Source organism: Homalodisca vitripennis, chromosome 4 (assembly GCF_021130785.1).
Source record: "Homalodisca vitripennis isolate AUS2020 chromosome 4, UT_GWSS_2.1, whole genome shotgun sequence".
In the NCBI taxonomy this organism is placed as follows: domain Eukaryota; kingdom Metazoa; phylum Arthropoda; class Insecta; order Hemiptera; family Cicadellidae; genus Homalodisca; species Homalodisca vitripennis.
Genome location: NC_060210.1, coordinates 194932187 through 194950336, shown reverse-complemented (window position 1 = coordinate 194950336; position 18150 = coordinate 194932187). Strand labels below are relative to the sequence as shown.

The 18150-nt window shown below is 34.9% G+C and overlaps 3 protein-coding genes across 5 annotated transcripts in view; all 3 read left to right on the top strand.

The window, feature by feature from the left end:
- LOC124360837 (KH domain-containing, RNA-binding, signal transduction-associated protein 2-like) overlaps positions 1–18150 on the top strand; it is a 293477-nt gene that overhangs the window by 235198 nt on the left and 40129 nt on the right. The window lies entirely within an intron of this gene.
- Positions 14093–14923, top strand: LOC124361350. Its single transcript, XM_046815400.1, has one exon. It carries the CDS (start codon positions 14093–14095, stop codon positions 14921–14923), a length of 831 nt encoding a protein of 276 aa, XP_046671356.1.
- On the top strand, positions 16662–17231 carry LOC124361349. The gene has a single exon (XM_046815399.1). The coding sequence runs from the start codon at positions 16662–16664 to the stop codon at positions 17229–17231; it is 570 nt and encodes a 189-aa protein (XP_046671355.1).

Here is an 18150-nt window from a genome sequence, read left to right as displayed (position 1 = left end):
TACACACTTAAATAAAGAAAAGAAGCAAGACAAGAGGATAAAGAAAAGGAGAAAACATACCCGACAGCTGCTTGGAGTACGTCCAGGTGTTGTCACTGCACAAGATGCAAGTCGCGAGCACAAATCACGAGCGTCAGAAGTCAAGATCACAATCACGTCACACGAGCACAGGCGATAGTGGGATACAGCGCTCGTGTGTCAATCCTCGCAACGTGTTATACATTTTGTAACATATAACGATCGTAAATGTCTGAAACCCTATTATCCTTTCAAATCTTCCATCGTCAATAACAAACTTTAAACAAATAATTCATTTAATAGAAACTTCTTTAATTATACAGTTGGAACTTTACAGTTTGTTTTGCAAATCATTACATAAAAAAATACTCAAAACAATCATGAAAATGATATATAGCATTCGTAAAATATTCATTTGTATTACTTTTACGATAATAAAAACGAAATGACAGACTGAACTACAAATTATAAGTAAATATTCACAAGAGATAATTGACCTGCTTACCTCGGATCACTTATTCCTCAAGTGCCTTATGAAGGCTATCAAAAAATCTCCCAATCAAGTCGGTTTTTAAAACTTAGGCGTTAACACGTTTATAAGTGATTAACATGTGTTTTTTTACTTGGAAGAGAATTAAAAACTTTACGTCCATAAAAATGAAACTGAATTTTGAGACAAAGAAAGACGGAATTGATCAACCAAGGGATATTCCTTGTGTCTAGTGTTATAATTATGACTAGGGGCTGAGAAGCTATGTTTGTTTTTTTTAAACACAAAAACTACTGTGTGATAAACGAGGAGACTTGGCAGGGTTAGAGTACCACTCGATCGGAAGAATTCCCTACAGCTGTCCCACTGGCATAGCCCCCAGACGACTCTTAACGTCCTCTTTTGGATGCAGAAAATGCTACTGAGCGAGTGAGCACTGCAGAAACCCTAGAATATAATAACATACCTAAATTTTGATTTGAATAAGCCATTACAACACAAGCTGAGAGTTTCCCTGGAGATAAATTTACAAAGGCACCTCAGGGCAATTAAAAGGATTTAAAAAACTAAGAATAAAAAATTGGAAAATGTTACTCCTTTAATAATTTTCAGTATTTACGTTTATTCGCATAACCCCTATGTTGATAAAATTAGAGCAATTTGATAAGAAAAACTTAACCGCATAATGGAAGGAACAGCTTTTACATCTAGTGTCTACAGAAATATTAAACTATTCCAAAGCAGTTGAAGAATCCGACAGCGGTGTTCATGAGAATTTAAGTGCCTTCAGAGAATACATGGGCTGACAGTAGTTGTCTCTGACTTAACTATGCACAAACAGCTGTCATATATCGTCATAATCGTCAAGTCCAACAGTTAAAAATTATATTATGACGTTTTGGAATATAAATACTACTTGACATTTTTGTGATGCGACACTTAACAAGTGTCTAAGGGAACTAACGGAAATTAAGTATCAGGAAGTAGTTTTATATATTTGATCAAAATTTGAACAAACTTAAAGGCAGTTATAATATACTAAGTAATAAGACATCTAATACAAATTTACAAATTGGAAATAGATTTCTCAGGAAACATATGGTGTTATTAAGATACCCCATTTTCTTAAAAATTGTTTTTATATATAGTAGTTTTGATTTGAAAAGGTTAAACAGAAATAATTCTACAACAGCTATAAGAACGGTGGAATGAAGAAGTAAAACATTTATTTGGGTTCTTTATGTTGGCACTTCTTGGAGTTTTGGAAAAATCTTTGCATTCGCGTATTGTTACCTATATGTGTTTTGTTATTGATAAACAAACAATACTAACATGGATGTCTATCTAAAACTTCATGAAAATCGCCTTATTAAGGTTGAGCAATAAGTAATTAAGTAAGAAATACAGAACTGGATTGAGATATAATGTTCGTAAAATATAAGATTTTATGCAAATGTCAAAATTTACGTCCGTAAAATACCATGAAATCCATGAAATATATTGTAATTTTTTACAAACAGAAACAGTTATAGTTATAATGGTACATAAACATCCGTACATCATAGAACTCATCCTTTTTGTGTAGCAAGCGCAACGTTAAGTCTACAGATGAAATCTTTCTTGACACATTTTGCTACGAATTACGTTCACATTTGTATTCAACAAGTTAGGTGGTTTCATAGCAATGTTTCAATAGGTAACTTCTACACACCAAGTAATATTATATGTTTTGTGGTACTTATAGCACACGGGTTATTGTAAACAGTCATATTATTCTATTCAGTTTGTGTAGAAACGATTTCAAGCAGCCATGATAGTTATCTATATTAATAATTTAAAAATTTCCGATAACGATGCATCCCAACGATTATCGCATTCGATCATGTCCTGTATAGAAATGAAGATTGATAGTTTCTAGTCAATGTCAGTTCGTTATCAACATATCGTGCGGACAGACGGGCATGAAGAAATTAAAATTTTTCCAGTCCTTGAAACGATAGGCTTCGCTAACGCTCAGCCAATAAAAATCCCAAACGCCTCTCTGATATACACTAACTACGAAAAATGACTCACAACGCGAGTTTTACATCAACAGTTGCTCCAAAGGGACCTGTAAAATAAAGTGTGCTGTAGGTTATGGCGTTCATACAATGCTATTATATGTCCTGTATAGCTCCACAGTCGGCTGTATCCCAATGGGCCATTACATTGAAATAAACCTGATTACAAAGTGAGCCATTCTTCCAATTTTCACCTCACGCGGTGTTTTAACACGCTGTACATTCGAGCCTATTGTGACGTTAAGAGAATGGAGCCTATATCAAAGTGTCACAGGTGCTACGTCGGTCAAAAAAATTACTTTTGTGGGAGAATTGTTGTTTTTATGTACACTTTTAACTAAAAGTGCAAATTCAGATATTTCAACAATGAAATACCTCTTTTTACACCACTTCGGTTCACTGAAAGTCAAAATCTTTCTAAAGTGACGTTGGTTAAAATTAAACCAAGTTACTAAATTTCGAACTTGACAAATTATCTTTTTCATCACTCACATCAAGGCGTAAAAAATAGTGTTGTGTGGATATTGAACTCAACAATGACCTCTGTTAATCTTTTTAGAAACGGCAAATCGTACGCTTTGGGAAAACATGAATGAATAAAAATAATTGGTGACGATTGGCATAATGCATTAGGCTGTATCAGGTGCTCTTTGTTAACTTTAATTCTATTAAAATCCAGAAAGTACCTACCAATTTTCATGTTTAATTATATTTATATTTATATTGTTGCTAATGAATAACCATACTTGTAGGCTATAAGAGGGCGTGTAGGTTGGCCTCAGTTTCTTTCACAAAACTGAGAGAATGTAGTTCAATTTCATTATTTCAAAATGCAAATGAGATATATCACAGTTAAAATATTTTTTAACTATGCTACGTTCTCCTTTAAATGTAAATACAATTGATTTTCGCAAATATTGTTAAGCTTTTCAATGATTCAAGAAACGTATTGAAACCAATTTAGAGTCATAATATTTTTTACGGATGACGATCGAATTATTGTTTAGGAAACATTCCTCTCTCGAAGTCAATTAAAACTAAGTTCAAATTAACTCTCAAAAAATTAACTCTAAGCCATTGATAACGTTGTACTGAAAAAAAAACCTTGCCGTAAAATTACGACACACACACACACACACACACACACACACACACACACACACACACACACACACACACACACACACACACACACACACACAATTATTATTATTACAGCAAAGGATAAAAAAACATTAACTGATGTAACGAATAACGCTAAATAATGCTGATATAACGTAAACAGTTTACTCAGAAATGTAAATTTTAATCCTTGATTATTAATCGAAATTTACTGCAATTTTTAGCCTAGAAAAATGCAAATTTAATCAAAGTTCAAATTAAAACCATACAAACCGTTGGGGAATAAAAACCACGTACTCTCTTTGAATTGCGTATTCATTTTATAATTGGTAATGGACTTCAATATGTGCGTAACTCAATATAGAAACGAGGCTCAGCACTTTATATTATTGAGTTTGTCAAGAGTTAAATTGGCACTAGTTGGTGCTCTTTGATGTCGTCTAGAGCAATTATCCTGAATTATGTTAATTATTGGGTTCAGATTAGCATCTAGTTACAATTAAACAGTGCTTACTCTATGTCCTTGGTAATACCCATGAATATTTCCATTAATCAATATGGAAAAAATGCTCGGAAATTTATATTTTTCAGTTTTCCAAAAGTTAGATTGGCACTAGTTGGTGCTCTTTGATGCCGTCTAGAGCAATTATCCTGAACTGGGTTTTGGATTAGCATCAAGTTACAAGTAAACAGTGTATTTTTTATTTCTTTGGTAATGGGCATGAATATATCCACTAATCAATGAGGCTCAGAACTTTATATTATTGAGTTTGCCAAAAGTTAGATTGGCACTAGTTGGTGCTCTTTGATGTCGTCTAGAGCAATTATCCTGAATTATGTTAATTATTGGGTTTGGATTAGCATAAAGTTACAACTAAACAGTGTATACTCTATGTCTTTGGTAATGGGCATGAATATTTCCACTAATTAATATAGGAAACGAGGCTGGACAATTTGTATTATTGAGTTTGCCAAAAGTTAGATTGGCGCTAGATGGCGCTTTTTGATGCAGTATACAGCGTTTATTCTGAATTGGGATAACTAATGGATCTCGATTATTTACAATTAAGCTGTGTGGCAGTTGATATTTACAAAAATGGCACCTATATTTGTACACATCAAAGTGAATACGAAGTATTTCATTTTATTGGCTGACTTTTAATTCTTTCAATGAACTTTGTATCCATCCTAACTTGGTAACTCTTTGATTATTCAACCAATTTAAAAAAAATACTATCCATTTTTTTAACGTTTTATATGGTATTAAAACCCTTGTACCTCCACAAACCATCTATCGTCAAAAGCAAAGCTTAAGCAAAGAGACAGGATACTATTAAAATTATTATATAATATACAAAGAAATATTTTTATTGCTAAAGTGTGTCAACAACAATGGTTTCAATATATTTAAGTTAGTAACACCATTTAAAATTGAAATTGATAATATTGATTTACTTTTGTCGTTACTCTCACTTTGATCCGCTTAACATAAATTTATAGTTTAATCTTATTTGCATGTATACTTTATGAGATAGTAAAAAACATATATGGACAGGCATTAAACGAAACAAGGTGGAGCAAATGTTCAAATCAAGTTTTTTGCTTAATGTTCTGTCGACTACCAAATCCTGAGGTTGTGCTAACCTCACGCGAAGCACTTTGAGCGTGGAATTACAACCTGTGTTTACATTTAATACCAACGTGACTGAGCAAAAAACTCTCTAGAAAATTAATATGTTCCTTTTTAGTACAAAACTACCCTCTCTTGACTACTTTTTTCCAAACATAATTTGTGCATATAAATTATGTTGTTTGAACTCTGAACCAACTACACGGTTTGCGAAGAAACACATATTACTGAATGTGGCAAAAATGAGAGAATAACAAAGTTGTGTTGCAGCTCAGTGTGGGAAAGCTACCCTTGCCTCTCGGTCACGAGGGAGACTGTTACAATACAACAGCCAGGGTTTGCGGGAAGTGTTTTAACACACCGGGGATAACCTTCTCTTTGATTTCTTCTGCATGTTTAAACAGCTGTCAGGGGGATATGCAGAACGAGTTTTATGGAAATGGTGTTTTACATAAATAATAAGAATTATTTACCAGGGGAAAATGTTATTTCTTATGGATATTCGCATTTTTCAATCTTATATAAGATTGTTAATTGTGTCTATAACAATATTAATACGGGTTTACATATTTGAAACATTTAACTTTTAAATTGAAACGATGTTCCTACATATGCGTTTAAATATAGGATGGATTTGTCAATTCAAAAAGTATTTCGGACATCCAAGATATCGACATAGAGAGAAGAGCTGATGAGTACTCTATCCTTACCTTTAATTGAAAAAGGACTCTTATGAAAATAAGAGCTGGTAAAAACATTTTCGTTAAGATAGAAGTAAATTTTTGTTTGAAAATGGAAAATCATAAAAACATTCTAAACATTAAGAAACATAATTTATTGTTTTGTTTTATTTATTTATTTTTGTTATTGCGATATGCAAATTCTGTAATAAAGATATTAGGCAAAAAGTCATTATTCGCGAGTTAAAACTATATTTTAATACTGAAAATATCATAATAATTACTTTAACATTGGACCAATGATCAGATCGGAGAGCTGGTAGATGTATGATCTAAACGTTGGAATTCAAATGTAAGCTTGAGATAGAGCAGGCTCAAACCCTGAGGTCTGTGACCGAAGCAATTTATCAGCACTTATATTTTTTACTGAAAAAGGACTGACATATCCTAAAAAAGCCTTCTCAAAATCAAGCAGAATTAATTACTTGGGGTCAAATAATTCTAAAAAATTCAAAAACTTTTTGATATTGCAAAATCTGATAGTGCAGCGGGCTTGACAGATGATTGTAGTAGGAAGTAAAAGTTGTAGAATAGGAATATTTTAAATGGGACTGTCACTCCCATAGTAATGCCTTACACCCCGTAATTATTTACGTTTGCTCAAAATTGAACTTGAAGGATAATAGAATTTCAATAGTTAGACAGGGTTTTCTAACTATTTTCACATCTATCCTCCTCATAGTTTGTGAAAACCCTAACGGCATTTAAAAAAATTAATTTAAACAAACCTTAAACAAGCACAAACAACCTTTTGCCTCAGATGAGCCGCGAAACCGCAGGAATTGCCCATATTGATTTTTACCAGTCTTTCACCGTCGCTGGTGAGTTCCTGACGTGTTGTTTTACGGATGTGTTATTCAGTGCGCATGCTCAGTGCAGCGGAATGGTTGGCACCTGCTCCAGTCATCTTGGAACCAAAACGTATGAGTTGTGTTTAAGTAAAATGTTTTTCAGCACAACTTTAACCTATCTGTGCAATCGTAACCTAGACCTTAAGGTTGTTGTGACACCTGATCAAGACAATGTATGATAGAGAAACGCCCTGTTCTTTTTTTAACATATAAAAATAACAATTATTGCCGGATCAAGCAACGTCGAGCGTGGCTGCTGCTTGGATGGGTGACCGCTGAGCGATCCTGTCCTTGCATGCAGCCCGTCTGCCCGGCTATTGGTGGTGGTTTGGAAGTCACCTTTAAGCCGTTGGTCGCCAGGTTAAGTGTTAGAGAGGGTTTCTTAGCCCTAACTCCGCCTGGTAAAATAAGACATCTTTACTATCCGAAATTACATTGTCTTTTCAAATTATCTATCATAAATAACAAATTTTAAACAAAAAAATTAAATTGGTCTACAGCAATACATATTTTATTACGTTCCTTGTTGTCCTCATCTGTATTTTAAATGCTTCGCATTAAACATGCGTGCGTTTAACCCTTAAAGCAGGAGTGCACTTAGTGTAAATATGTGAAAAGCCTAAATATATATTCAACAATATTTTGTGTTCCGCAATAGCTTTGCAGTGGGTTACGAGACAAAGGCTGTACAAGGTTGGTAATACCCACGTGGATACCACAGCTCTGACCGCGCGGCTAACTACGTGTAGGGTTGGTGCCTTTGTGACAGGTTTGTGGAACGGTTGGGTTTGGGGTTTCTGCCGGTACTTTGATACTACTTTGTAATAAACCCTAATAAAAATACTCATTCTCGAGGGTCAAATTTATATCTGAATTGATTAATAATATTAAGTTAAACCAACGTTTTAATTCAGAATAAAAAATGCCAAACTGTTCACTGATTTCTATTTCAGGAATCACAGAAAAAATAGTCCAGGAGGTGAGAACTAATTTGAACTTAGGTTTAATTGACTTCGACAGAGGAATGTTCCCCTGTAAAAATTTGGCGAAGGTCAAAATAGGAGGGTATCAAAAGGGTTAAAGATATAAAAAGTTAATTTTTTCTCAGATTATATTTATTACCTTGATAAGCTTAGAGCCATTCATGGAAACACGTAAATAAATATTTAAAACGTTCTGTAGTAAAAATTGGCTCATGGGTCCCAGACTACGAGAGAACAACACAATTTGACTCGGAGTAGTCTGTGTTCAATGTCTACCTGTATGGAGATATAATATATAATACCTATTTCCCCTGGAAATAAATTTAATTAAAGTTCTCTCTCTCTCTCTCTCTCTCAGTCTTTCTCCCTCCCCTCTCTCTTCCCCATCTCATCTTCTCTCTCTGCGTGTGTGCGCGCACGCGCGTGTAAGTCCACATTAATAACAACATGTAAATGAAAATATGATAGCTCTTAATTGGTCTCAATTCGTTTCTTGAATCATTTGAAACTTTGAAAATATTTACGAAAGTCAATTTCACGTATATTTAAAGAAGAAAGCATTTTCAAAAAATATTTTCCACTGAGGTATAGCTAATTTTTATTTTGAAATTAATGAACGATATTATCTCTCTTTTTTGAAAGAAACCGAGGCCAACCTACACATCCACTCGTAGCCTACAAGTATGGCCATACATTAGCGACAATAAATATAATTAAAAACGTACATTTTAGGTGCCGTTTGAATTTTAAAATTAAAGTTATCAAAGAGCACCTGAAGCAGCTGAATGTATTATGCCAATCGTCACCAATTGTTTTTATTCATACATATTTTCCCAAAAGCGTACGATTTGCCGTTTCTAATACGATTCAAATTGTCAAGTTCAGTCCCCAAACTACAGTATTTTCACACCTTGATCTGAGTGAGGGAAAAAATATTTATAAAATTGTAAATCCAGTGTTTAATTATTTTTAATTTTATTCAGTATTACCATGGAAACATTTGACATGCCGTGAACCAATGTGGTGAAAAAGTGATAATCCATTGTTTAAATGTCTAAATTTGCACTTTTAGTAAAAGATGGACATAAAAACAACAATTCTCCCGCAAAAGTAATTTATTTGAACGACGTAACACCTGCGATACTTTGATATATAGGCTCCATTCTCTTAACGTCACAATAGGTTCGAATGTACAGCGTGTTAAAACACCGCGTGAGGTGAAAATTGGAAGAATGACTCACTTTGTAATCAGGTTTATTTCAATGTAATGGCCCATTGGGATACAGCCGACTGTGGAGCTATACAGGACATATAATAGCATTGTATGAACGCTATAGCCTAATGCACACTTTATTTTACAGGTCCCATTGGAGCAACTGTTGCTGTAAAACTCGCGTTGTGAGTCATTTTTCGTGGTTAGTGTATATCAGAGAGGCGTTTGGTTTTTTTATTGGCTGAGCGTTAGTGAATGCCTGTCTGTCCGCACGATATGTTGATAACGAACTGACATTGACTAGAAACTATCAATCTTCATTTCTATACAGGACATGATCGAATGCGATAATCGTTGGGATGCATCGTTATCGAAAATGTTTACATTATTAATATAGATAACTATCATGGCTGCTTGAAATCGTTTCTACACAAACTGAATAGAATAATATGACCCGTTTACAATAACCCGTGTGCTATAAGTACCCAAAATATATCACATTACTTGGTGTGTAGACATTACCTATTTAAACATTGCTATGAAACCACCTAACTTATTGAATACAAATGTGAATGTAATTCGTAGCAAAATGTGTCAAGAAAGATTCCATCTGTAGACTCAACATTGTGCTGTAAAACTCGCGTTGTGAGTCATTTTCCGTGGTTAGTATATATTAGAGAGAGACGTTTGGAGGGTTATTGGCTGAGCGTTAGCGAAGCCTATTCTTTCAAGGGCTAGAGAAATGGAATTTCTTTATGTCTGTATGCACAATATCTCAAGAGCGGACTGACATTGACTGGAAACCTTGCACCAATCTTCACTTCAATATAGAAAATGATCGAAGGCGATAATCGTCAGAATGCATCGTTATCGAAAAATTTAAAATTGGTGATGTTGATAGCCATCATGTCTACGTGAAATCGTTGAATAAATGTCTAAAAAAACTGGATAGAATAATATGACATTTTACAATAACTCATGTGCTATAACTATCCCAATACATACAACATTACTTGGTAACTTGGTGTGTAGACTAGTTATTTTCACAGTGCTATCAAACCACCTAACTTTAATGAATAAAAATGTCAATGTATCATGTGGCATGGTATCTCGAGAAAGATTTCGTCTGCAGACTTAACATGCATGCTATATAAATAAAGGGATGAGTTCTATGATGGTGCACGTCCATCCAAGAGATTTGAGTGAGCAGCTTTGTACCTACCGGTGAATGGGTAGTAGAAATATATTTTCTCTATATCTGTATGCAGGAAATTTTAATAATAACATGATTTACAGACTTTAAACTTTGCTTGCAGCTTCAATGCAGTTGATATCTGAACTGTCATGTGTACTAGTCCTGTCATGAACCATAACATCAATCATTGTTTTGTGCCCTTTTCCCATATAGAATAACTCATTATTTGAGTAATATGAAATGCAACAACTCATAGAAGTTTAAGGAATTTTGAACGATAGAAAATAACTCACTGATGTTTTCGTACGTTTACGAGTATCATTTAAAGTTTAAAGTTCAATAAATGCAAAACTGTTTGAATTCTGCAGAGAATTCAAAATTAAAGTGCCTGTGACCAGAAAGGATTCCTGCTCCTTTTACAATAGCGTTAAGAACAACGCACTACTATTTTTTATGGAAGTATGTTTAAACTTTGCTGCTCAGATATACGAGTATTGCACTGTTGGCCTAACCTACTCCATCTCACCATATATTTACCAAAGTTCTTATTACTTACTCGCCATTTCCATCGCTATTACATTTATTTATTAAATATTTTCTTTTAGATTTATCTATAATAAGTATGTGTAATTCATTGAATGGTAATTTTTATCGGACAAATAATAAAAAATAGTTTAATGATTATTTACGTTACTTCTGAGTACGTTTTGCATTACTAATGAAACTGCAATTTGTGACTTGTGAATAAAATAACCAGCTGTGTGTTTGAGATTTTTTTAAAGTTACGACACCTTAGTACATCTAATTACACTTGGTTTACATGAAAATTAAATTTGTTTACCACTAAAATTTCGAAATAATTTTCGAAAATTTTACAAAAGTAAAGTATTTGTACAAACATGTTGCTAAGCTACCATTTAACTGCAATGTTACGTGAAAATAACGTACATTTTAGCTGATTAATAAGTATGCAAGAATTTTTTTATGCGACTTCTGAGCTTTGGTGATTCAAATTATAAACATTTTCTCTCTTCTTGTTCTTGACTTTTATTTAAGTTATTCTTAATGATTGCGATGTTGCAGATAGACGTAAAGATATGTTAATTTCTAGAGGAGGAATGTTGGAAGACCCATAAAAACGGAAAAGTGAAAGCATGAAACAAATGAAGTATGTAATGCTATTTTTATTAAATGATGGAGAAGTCCACAAGTGTAAGAGAATGCAAATATATGCATTCAATGTTGAAAACTCAATATAAGTAGCCGAATGTAAGGGTATATTATGTAAGGACAGGAGAATATAATCATGTGTATTGTTGTTTGTATTGAATGTTTGGTAAGGCCGTACAGGAACGGGAAGTAAGTATAGGATAAATGTTGGAGGAATCCATAAGAACGGGAGAATATAAGCATATGTATTGATGTTTGTACTAAATGTTTGGGAAGTCCGTACATGACCGGGAAGTTAATATAGGATGGATGTTGGAGGATTCAATACGAACAGGAGGAGGAGGGTGGCTGATTGTATCTTCCTTTCGAAGCTCCTCAATAACCTGGTCAGCAGCCCCCTTCTTACTGGAGTCAATCAACTTCCGCATTCCTGCCAGATCCACCAGACATCAGCGCATCTTCGAGCCTGACCATGCTGGGACCAACTATCTTCGATTTAGTCCCATACCTTGACTCATGCGTTTCGGGAACGACATTGGCTCTTCAGTCGACCTCTTTGTTGCAGCCCTGGGTGCGGTTCGGCGTGCTACTGCCGATGAAAGCCTGATCGGTGTTGCCTCATCCTCCTATGTGCTACGTTTATAATTTAGTTTGTTGTTAGCTTGTCATTTGGTTTACGTTGTTATTGTCATACATATTTATTCCTTGTTATCTTTGTCTATTGTTATATCGTTACATTGTTTTATTTATATATATATTTTTTTTCTGTTAATATTTACATATTTTATTATAGTTATTTGCTTGTTTTCTCTGCTTATTTTTATACTGTTAACTTATTGTTATTTATTCTAGAGTTATTTTTCTAATGATTTTACATTTAAATTCTTGTTTTCGCTTGTATAGTGTAGTAGTTGTTGCTTGCTTTCTTTGCATGAACTCCATTATTATATAATAGTTGTCTCACATAATTTATTCATAATTTAATTAATAATACTTATTTTTAATCTTGTTACACTTGTTGGCCATCTTTATTATTTTTTTTTGTAATAGTGTAAAATGGTGTATGCCGTTGGTGAATAAAATAAATAAATAAATAAATAATAACAGGAGAATACAAGCAGGTGTACTGTTGCCTGTATTCAATGTTAGGGAAGCCCGTACACGAACTGGAAGTAAGTATTGGATGAATGTTGGAGGAGTTAATACATACAAGAAAACATAAGCATATTGTATATTCCGAATGCTACACGACGTGCTAAAGTGTTCACAGTATCCGGCAAAAAGAACACTCAGCCTTTAACGGGATGAATGGCTTTTCCTCCACTACCAACATCTTAGTTTAAACATAAGGACAGTATTCTTAGTTCAGCTTCAAGCAAAATAAACAGCTCAGGTGTAAGTTTGGAATGCCAATTTGGGAACCAACCACTAATGGTGTGAAAGGTGTTATTCATCCACTAATAACACGATAGAAGCGCCCCAAGCGGATCTCCCGAGTACTTCAGTGATTGACTTCAGTCAAACCTACAAATCTACAGGATTTACACAACACAGCGCCCTTTCATTTCTGCGATATGTACTTTAGCTACCTTGGCAGTTACTTTGGTCTTTTGGAAACAGATTTAGCTTCATTAAGCCATCAGGGTTTATAGTATATGAAATAGAATGACGAATACAAAACCTTTCAGTACAGTTATAAAACTAAATACGTACCATTATATTTTTAACCATTTACAAAGTTACCCTTAAAAATTTAACAAATGTAAATTCAATTTAGGAGTATTCTTAATATTAGTTTGACCATTTTGTATTATTTTGTTATGAACTTATAATCATTCACCGTATTTACTTCGCAAACATAAGGACACATAAAGAAGTTACATTCTTGTAATGGTTTAACTGATTTAAAAAATGTTTTTGGTGTAAACCGTTACATTTTCGCACATAAAAAAATAAAAAAACACAACTGGAAAAGCTTAATTATATTGTAACTTTTTTAGAAATAAAAATTAAAGCTCTCGCTCATATTATTTCTCTTTTTCTCAATTCTTATTGCCTTACTGATATAGTTTAAAATCTGGTAAATTTAAAAACTATATCTAGTTCTAAAATTGAAAATTCCTAAGAATTGAAATATTTTAGAATACTGTTTTAAAGCTCAAATAACTCCATTTTTTACCTGAATACATTTTGGAAGAGCTTGTTTCCATCCCGTGCTTCATTAGTATGCTGTGTAAAATTGTTGAACCTTTGTGCCTTTGCTTTTTGAAAGTTTGATGCAATTTTTAACTTTTAACTGAACTACCTATTTATTCCCTGATATATCACCATCATAAAAGCTTTAAGTATATTTAAAAATGAGCGAAAACAATTTCAAGCTTTTGATGCTATCAGCCATGGGCACCTTCTGGCCAAACTTCACGGTTATGGTATATGTGGTAGCCTACTTTCTTGGTTTCACTCCTACTGAAATGATAGAACTTTCCTAGTTAGTTTCGCTGGCGCCCTGTCAAGACCTTTCACCGCCACTTCTGGTGTCCCTCAGGGGTCACGCCTGGGCCCCTTTCTCTTCAATCCCTATATTAATGACTTGGTCAAGTCATTAAATGTTGACTGCCTAATGTTTGCGGATGATGTCAAGGTCTTCCGTGCTGTTAGGAACCCTTCTGACACTGAGAGACTGCAGATGAACCTATGCTTAATTGAGAACTGGTGCATCACTAACGCTATGAGCATAAATGCCGCCAAATGTTCATTGGTTTCTTTCACTCGCTCTGCCCAAACTCTTGTCGTATCTGACTACGTGCTCAATGGAACTGTACTATCTCGCAGTACAATCGTCCGTGATCTGGGTGTCGTCTTCTCTGCAGATCTTAGCCCTGATAAGCATATTGACTTCATCTGCGGGAAAGCCCTACGAATGCTCAACTTCATACTAAGAGCTTCAAGGGGTGGTCTTGGCATTGTGGCGTTGAATATCCTATATAAGTCCTTGGTAAGGAGTATACTTGAATACTGTTCTGTTGTCTGGTCTCCATATCAGCACAATCACATTGAACGCTTAGACAGGATCCAGCGACGCTTCGTCCGAGCTGTCGGTGTTAGGCTGGGTCACAACTATTTTGATGTACCCATTGAGCTAGTTGAGGCCTCTCTTGGACTTCTCCCTCTGTCTACTAGAAGGCAACAGGCTGATGCTCTTTTCCTATGGGGAGTTCTTCGTGGCACGGTCGATTGTCCTGACCTACTCTGTCGCATTGATCTGCGAGCTTCAAGACTGACCCGCTCATGTAACCTGTTTTTTGGTCGGTCGCACCCCACCAACTACATCATGCACGGCCCTCTTCCACGTTTGCATCGACTGGGCAACCAGCTGTGTCGCCAGTTCGACTTCTTTGATGACAGCCAATCTGTGATCAGAGGAGTCTTCCAGAGTCGGGTTCCCCGGTGAATGTTTGTTTTCCGGAATGGAGTTCTCCTATATAAATAAATATATTATATCTCGAGCTTACTTATTGTTTTATGTTTATGTATGTTATCGTTGTTTCTTGTCATTGTTATGTTAGCTATTGCTATTATTGTTAAACTGTTATTGTTATTATTTCTACTGCTTTCCTCGTGTTACCTCTATTTATTGAATTGTTATTTAGTTTGTTAGTTTGCCTATTGAACTTGTTTTAGTTTGTTAAGTTTGTTTATTGATTTAGCTTGTTGTTGGTTGACGTGCTTGCAATATTTTATTGTTTTGTTATTTATTGATACCTTTGTATTGCTTTTCTACAACTTGTATTGTCATCTTGATATCCCTATCTGTAAAATGGTGTATAACCGTTGATAAATAAATAAATAAATAAAAAATAAATAAATTTAGAAGTGAATTTTTTACTTTGATTAGCTATTTTAATTTAAATGCTTTTCTAGCATTTAAAACATTGAACACGTCGTAATTGTTTAATTTTGACACGTATTTACAGAAAATTTCCTTGGAGATTTTAACAGTTTATTTCGTATTTAAGTTAAAGGAGGCTGCTAAGCTAAGCCTTTTGTAGTACTTCTTTTCAGTGTGTTCAAATTTAATATTTTAATAATTTAATTTGTTTGTTGGATCACATACTGTATACCCAAATAATTGAAACTTGGGTTCTTAATACCCTCATGTTCAGTCCTGTTCTGGAAGATTTTTTAATGAATAGCGCATGAACTTAACACAAAAGTAACTTTTATTTTCAATACAAATTGTTGACCTTTAAAAATTTTCAAAAGTTTTTGTTATTCTTGTGCGGAAAGAAATTTGTTAAAGCAATTTCGGTATGGCGTTGAAAAGTTTACGTTGCTTCGTCTAATATGGGTTAGAAAACAGCGGGCGTAACCATGTGCCCTGAACTACACCCATCCGAGTGCGATGGACGAAGTTTGCCCTGTATTTGCATAACATGATAACACCCCAAGTTTACACAGCCCTAAGTTCCCGACCTACATGTTTTCCTCACGGAAACTTTTTATTCATAAGAATTCTCGCCTTGGCTTAAAATATAGCTGATGTTTTGCTCCCGCACGGATTATATCTCATATGGACGTTTTTAGCTGTGGAGAATAAATATTCTGGAATAAGTGCAAGATATGCCATCATAACAGAATTAAAAACATACGATGTGGTAAATGAGTGTTCAGTGTGGTGTTGATACTGATGGTATTGCAAGCTGCAGACCCTATTTCAATGCTTTTGGTGTTCGCTTCGACCTATAGCACTTACACATAAAAAGTTAAATTTTTAAAACGTGACACCTACATAAAATCAATAAAAAGTGAAAAAGTATTTTTTATCAAGTACTAAAGTTTAAGAATATTACAAATATTTTCTACCGGGATCTTAAAAGTGGGATGTATGTTACGCTTGTGGCTTTGGTCGAAGCTTTGGCTAAAGATGTGCTTGAATCTAAGCTGGAGATTTTGGCCAAGGCTTTACCCAATGATATGTTTGAAGGTACGCTGATGACTTAGGCCAAGGATATGCTTGAAGCTACGCTGGAGACTTTGGCCAAGGATATTCTTGAAGCTACGCTGGAGACTTTTACCAAGGATATGCTTGAAGCTTCGCTGGAGACTTTTACCAAGGATCTGCTTGAAGCTACGCTGGAGACTTCTACCAAGGATGTGCTTGAAGCTACGCTGGGACTTTTACCAATGATATGCTTAAAGCTACGCTGGAGACTTTTACCGAGGATCTGCTTGAAGCTACGCTGGAGACTTTTACCGAGGATATGCTTGAAGCTACGCTGGAGACTTTTACCGAGGATATGCTTGAAGCTACGCTGGAGACTTTTACCGAGGATATGCTTGAAGCTAGGCTGGAGACTTTTACCGAGGATCTGCTTGAAGCTACGCTGGAGACTTTTACCAAGGATATGCTTGAAGCTACGCTGGAGACTTTTACCGAGGATCTGCTTGAAGCTACGCTGGAGACTTTTACCAAGGATATGCTTGAAGCTACGCTGGAGACTTTTACCGAGGATCTGCTTGAAGCTACGCTGGAGACTTTTACCGAGGATATGCTTGAAGCTACGCTGGAGACTTTTACCGAGGATCTGCTTGAAGCTACGCTGGAGACTTTTACCGAGGATATCCTTGAAGCTACGCTGGAGACTTTTACCGAGGATCTGCTTGAAGCTACGCTGGAGACTTTTACCAAGGATATGCTTGAAGCTACGCTGAGACTTTTACTAAGGATATGCTTGAAGCTACGCTGGGACTTTTACTAAGGATATGCTTGAAGCTACGCTGGGACTTTGGCCAAGGATATGCTTGAAGCTACGCTGGGACTTTTACCAAGGATATGCTTTAAGCTACACTGGGGACTTTGGCCAAGACTTATGGAAACACTTGTCCAATTCGTCTGTTGCTATGTACCGAAAACCATCACGTCTGTGAAGCTGGAGACGAATTTGACATAATTATAAAAGGTTCAGGACATACAAGGAAACAGTTATATTTAAACACATCATAGTCACTGATGACCATTTTAACCGTTAATCCAAGAAACCAAAGTAGGGAAACAAAATCTAAGGATATACTCAACAAGCGAAATGGAATTCCTCCATCGTCAGCAGCTGAGTGAATTTGCTGAATCAGACTTATATTTATTTAAACTCCATACAGCTCAAAAAACTTTTTATAGCTAATGGGTATTTTATAAACAGATTTTAACGTTCACCCATGACTTATCAATTGAGTTCGTAGAATAAAGTGAAAGTATTACCACTGAATTCAAAGAACAGCAAATGACAGTCACTTTTGTAACATCGTATAACTATAACAATCAATATCTGATATCTGATAACCTGTTACTAACTGTTATGGATTTGTACGTCTCTTTTAGTAAATGAAGGTAGTATTCAAAGCTGTATTATTTAGGATTCATAGGGTAGGACGCTTGCCCATACGAGAACTGTGTTTATTGATAAAAACGTCTATCACTTACTCCCTTGATCGCTTACACCTGAAAAATTTTACATTCTCAAGATACTCAACCATTATTTATAATATAGCTTGATTTAGTAGAAAATGTAGGTGTAAATGTACGTACTAATACAATGGGCTAATATACATTCTTTTACTTTGTTTCTATTATTATTTATAAGGTAACTAGCTGATTCCCGCGGCTTCGCACGCCCTACGTAA